At 43.2% G+C, this 5,645-nt stretch overlaps 1 protein-coding gene across 1 annotated transcript in view; it reads right to left on the bottom strand.

The window, feature by feature from the left end:
• Positions 1-3,731, bottom strand: part of Best3 (bestrophin 3) — a 37,391-nt gene extending 33,660 nt beyond the window's left edge. The window contains exon 1 of the mRNA XM_005358033.2: positions 3,580-3,731. Within this exon, the coding sequence (XP_005358090.1) occupies positions 3,580-3,731 (152 nt within the window). The remainder of the gene's footprint in view (positions 1-3,579) is intronic.
• Between the last annotated feature and the right edge of the window lie 1,914 nt (positions 3,732-5,645).

Genomic DNA, 5,645 nt, shown 5'->3' on the forward strand with positions numbered 1-5,645 from the left:
GCCAGTATTCAAGTTTCTAAGCACATAAATCCGTCGGCCATTAAATAAAGAATTCATTAATCACTTTTTTTTGTTTTTTAAAACTTTATAATTTTGAAGTTTTATATAATCGATTCATTGGATTTTGGAGAAAGATATGTTACAAAGGAAGTTTTTTGTTTGTTTGTTTGTTTTTTTTTGCACTGAGATTTGGCTAGGGCAGCACAGGTGCCAGGCAGACAATCTCACCGAATTCCAGCCCGATCTGTTCTTTTTTATTTTCGAGACAGGGTCTCACTTAAGTGGCCCAAGCTGGCTGGAGCTCACCCTGTAGACCAAGTAGGTCTTGAACGTGTAATTCTCCTGCCTCAGCCACCCAAGTAGCTGGGGTTACTGGCTAGCCCACCAGACCCGGTTTTCGCTTTTCAATTATTCATCAGAATACTTAAAAAAGAGAGAGAGTATTGATTTGGTGGCTCACAGTTATTAAGTCATTATTGATTAACAGCATTAGACATCTTGATCTTAATCCAGAAGGTGTTAATTAATTAAATTAAGTAAATTAGCACATTCTGGATTGTGCAAACCCCATGTCAAGTAATGTTATAATTCTTTACTTAAACACACATAATTATTTGGAATATAATTAAAGCTGATTTAATCTTAAGGGTAGAAACGTGGTTACATTTGCCCACTGCTTCAAAACTTTTCTTGTAGATCTGACTTAACCTCCCCAAACTCATTTTCTGAGATTACTAATTGCACCTGCCCATAACGAGACCGTTATGTCTTAGGGAGGGAATTCAGAGCCCAAAGAACTTTCTTTAGGCAGGCTAATAATGATTACCAAAACGTGGGGAGAGAAGCCACATACGAATCTGCATAGATCAAAAGTGCAGTCATCTAAAGGATGAAGAAATCTAAGGGAAGATTCATCGGAATAAGTACTGAAAGTTCCCTTGGGTATAATATCAACAGAGAAGCAGAGGAGCAGTGTCCAACCAAGGGGGCTGCAGGTGGAACTCAGTCTGGAATTGGCACTGGTGAAGAAAGAGCTTGGGGTCCTGGACTGTGTGGAGGTCCTGTCTTGGCTTTGGATGAGGTGACAGAGTTCGTGGAATCAGGGAAAATGGCGAGAGAGGCACCGACTGGACTCACAGGCCTGTGAGGGTCATGCTGGTGACAAGTCACAGACAAAGTGGTTTTCTGATTCTGGATTTTCTGTTCTAAAACTTAGGAATGGTCAAAGAGTATCTAGAGTAGAAAGTGTAGCTCTTAGGATCAGTCAGGCCCAGCCCGGGCACAGCACAGGGCTGCCGTAGATGTAGGCCGGGTGCATTGTCAAGGCTCTAGGAGTCGCAATTTTTTCAATTTATGGTGTTGTAGAGATAAAAAAAACAATTATATAAATAATTTTTAAAGCATATGTCTTCAAACACAGCACCCAAATGGGTGGTATTAATACTAAATGGCCAAAGAAATATGAATAGTAGACACAGAAATTTTCTTAGCTAGAAAAATACCACAGAGATCATTTTATCAAATTCCTCCAAACTGGAAGAGGCAGAATCAAAGTCTATCGTAGGCACAAGAATGAACTCTGCTTATGTTTCCCCACAGGTCTGCTAGACTTTCTTGACTTATTAATCTAATAGTTCTTGGTAAATCCTTATGATAGAAAGGGTCTACTTGGGCTGGAGAAATGGCTCAGTGGTTAAGAACACTGGTTGCTCTTCCCGAGGGCCTGGGTTCAATTCCCAGCACCCACATGGTGGCTCACAACTGTAACTCCAGTTCCAGGGGACCCGACACCCTCGCACAGACATACATACAGGCAAAAACGCCAACACACATGAAATAAATAAAATTTAAAAAATCTGCTTTTTAAAGAATTTACAATGAGACTTTTGAAAAAGAAGGAGAAGCTAAGTTAGAGTGATTGTTACAAATGTATACACTCTGATTTTTCGAAAGGCAAAAATCTGTGTAGACTTTCCGGGGGAGGGTATGAGTTTAATATTGGCGCAAACGTTGAGACCCCAGGGAGCATTTTTGGCAACACAGCAACTGTTCTCAGGACTTTGTCTATTCTAAGCAGCAGCAGCAACAGTCACTCACATTAGTAAGAAGAAACTAAGGAGACAGCTGTCCTGGAACACTGCTTGCTAATCTGTCATATTCTGAAGTTTGTGTGTCACGTGACTAAACTGTTGAGACAGTATATACGATATCTGAAAAATATTAGAAGTCTCTAAGGACATTTGGCGAAATGTAGTCTTGTGATTTTTTTGCCTTGGCGTTTTTTGTTTTGGTTACTTTGAACTGGGGGCTGAACCTCGGACCTAACACTTCTTCCTCTATCGTTCTACCACTGAGCTGAATCCCCAGCCCCACAAAATCCATCCTAGCAGGTACACTTGTTTGGAATAACAGTGTTTTATTTTGGGGACTCTTGTAACGCTAGTAGCCAAGGATTATCTTGAACTTCGGATCCTCCTGTCTCCACCTCCTCCATACTGGGATTACAGGGTTGTGCCAGCATGCCTGGCTTTACGTGATGTGGAGAATGAACCCAGGACTTCGTACAGGCTAGTCAAGCACCTGAGCTAGCTACATCCTCAGCCCTAGCATGGAGGTTTTGTCAGGTAACAAAGTAGCTTTGCTTGGGCAATGCTCAGCCAGCTAAGCGAGCATCCCTTTCCTGGATGGAGTTTAGTGGCTGCAAGGAAGGATGTAGGTGAGAGATGAACAGAGGTTGTTCATCTGTGGTAGAAGAAAAAAAAATCCATTTCTAGCTAAGGTGGAAAAACAGCCTCAAAACCTCACATTTTCCTATTTTTGCTTTCTCCAATGATTCAACTTTAGTTTAATGATCCAAAACCTTCTGCTTTAGCATACTGATGAAATTTCATTAAGACTGCAATTTTCAGTTGTTGAGAGGCAGATATGCTAGACCTCAAAGTGTCTCTCAACCTGACACGAGCACATCTTGACATTATAAAGAACAAATACCTCCTTTTGCGACAGTGACATCCTGAAATCAGAAGACATAAGAGAACAGATTATTCTTCGGGCCTTAGTTCTTTTGTCGAGGCACTGGTAAGGTTGGAGTCCACTATCCTGGGTCAGAGCTTACCATCCAGACTAAAGGAAGGAAAGCTGCCTGGTAAATTCTATTCCCCCATATGTTAGCTCCATATGGAGCTGCAACAAGCTGTCAGGCCACAAGTCCAGACTCTGAATGACATCGTTGCACAAAAATATTTGTCTGTGGGCTTTGCCATTAATCATCACACGATGAGGGTGTTAAGTATAAATCTTTCTATTTACGCCCAAAACAGAATGGCTGACACCTGACCAGGACCAGCTCCTGTGGGGCTGGAATGCGAGCCCCTTGTCTCTGCCGGTTGCTTTCTTCTAATACATGGTTAGGTGTGGATTAAAATACTGTGTCCCGAAGAGAAAATGACAGAGAAGTTCATGCAGAGGGAGAGGTTACATAATTGCGAAGGCCAGCGGCAACCAAGGGGATCCGACTTTTGAGACTATTCTTACATAACATCTGAGGGCCGGTTAAGGAGACATGCAAAGCGAAAGTACCTGTACACCAAACTGATTGCTGTGTAAAGAAGGGCAAAAACAACAAATTCCCTGTATAGGAGCTTGTAGATGCTGCCTCTCCACTTGAGGAGCAACCTATGAAATCCAAAAAAGGTGGCATTTGCTACTTTACTGGAGTAAGTGACAGTCATCTCGGATAGTTTTGTTCTAGAAGAACAAGAAGACAAAAACACGGGTGAAAAATACGGTTGACGTCAGCACTGGCACGCGCACGCTTTTTCTAATCAAAGGAGACTAAAGCCGGCAACTGATTAGCCAACCCACCCTCCCCGATTTCCCCCACTCCCTTTTTAGAACTCAAAGATACCACCACCTCACTGTCTAGAATCTCAGTACTAAACCTTGAAGTGCAGAAGGGGAGGAAGGTGGTTTCTGGAAAGAGTGTTCCTAAAAGCCCCGAGATTTCTGTAATTGTTAAATCTTATTTTAGAGTCTATAGCTATCGCTCAATGAATACCAAATTAACACATGCGGTATACGAGACACATCGCAATGCTGCTTCTTAACAGTAAGAGGATTTAGGAAACTTGTTTGCAAAACTGATGCTTCTTGAAATCGGTGGCCATACTCATTGGTCGGGGCTGTGTCCACCAAATCCATAAAGAGGTATTGGGTTCATCTTTAAACTTCCTAAGAGGAAACAGCCACCGCCCACTTCTTTGAAAGCAGGAGCTATTGTGAGGAAGAAGCAGGGCCCTTGGAGCACTTTCGCTGATGGGTGACTGTGGCTGGTCTTACTGAGTGGGATGTGAGTGTCTAAGTGGCCTCTGGATGCACAGTTGGAATTCTGTCCCTTTCAAAAGGAGACCATGTTGTGGGCAACCCCGCAGTTAAAATGCAGCATTTTCCCTTCAGAAAGTCTCAGCAAGATACTTAAAGGTGGCTGGCTTTCTGCTCAGAGCTGAACAAAATGAGTCTTTTTTTTTTTTTTTAGAGGGTGACCTTGAATGTGGTAGTTAGCCAAGGATGACCTTGAGCTTTGGGTCCACCTTTTGAGTGAGTGCTGAAATTGTAGGACTAAGCCACTGTGCCTGGTTTCCTAGGGCCTGAGTCTTGGGGGTGGGGGGTGGGGAAGCACTCCACCACCTGAGCTCCATCCCCAGAGAGTCCATGATCTAGGACTCCTTGAACTGGATCTGTGCCATGAATGCAGTCAGGATGAGGATGGACCCCGAAGCCTGGTTTTCCCAGAGCTCTCTGCTTTCCCATTGCTTCTCACTGAGATGTGTTATTCAACTTTGAGCTATCTCAAAGCTGATATATATATATAAACTTGCTCAGCTACTGGCTAGCATAGTCACATGTGGATGACATGAGATTTCTTTAAAATAGGAACTTTTCTCCAATGGAACTATGAGCTATGAGGCACTTATTACAGAGCGACTTAGACTGAGAACATGTAGTTTTAAAGTCAAATTATAAAACACACACACACACACACACACACACACACAAAACCCATAGCATATTTCCCTATAGAGCAACCTGTAGCAGACATTCTATCACAAGTAAGAAAATGTTTGGTTCAGATAGGCACACACCCAACTGTAACTTCTCTGTTTTCTCTAAGGAAATAAGAGCTGGCCGCTGTATACACAGCGGCAACCACAGCAAAATCACTAATTTAGCCTTCACCATTATTGATTTTAGTTAAAAAAAACCACACCAAGGCCTTTTGCAGAAGTCAGTGGCCCTACAAAAGATTGGGACGCCTACCACAAAACACACTTTCCTCTTCCATCGCTCCCTCTTCTCTTTGCCTGAGGAGGGCACAGATGACACAGAGAGGGACACAGCAAACGAAACCAAATGTCATCAGCTGCTCTCCGGGCAGGTTGGGTTGAATAACAGTCTCTAGCCACCTTTCCTTTCTTCCATTTGCTCCTCCACCCTTCTATTTAGGCTCTGACAAGACCCCAAAACCCACAGAGCACCAAGGTCACCACTCAAGTGCGTAACCCGATGGCGCACTAACCTGTTTCTTCGGAGTCTCTCACGGGAAGGGAATCTTCAAATGTCAGGCTCTCCCTGAAGAGGCGCCTTCA

This window comes from Microtus ochrogaster, chromosome 24 (genome assembly GCF_000317375.1).
Source record: "Microtus ochrogaster isolate Prairie Vole_2 chromosome 24, MicOch1.0, whole genome shotgun sequence".
Classification (NCBI taxonomy): domain Eukaryota; kingdom Metazoa; phylum Chordata; class Mammalia; order Rodentia; family Cricetidae; genus Microtus; species Microtus ochrogaster.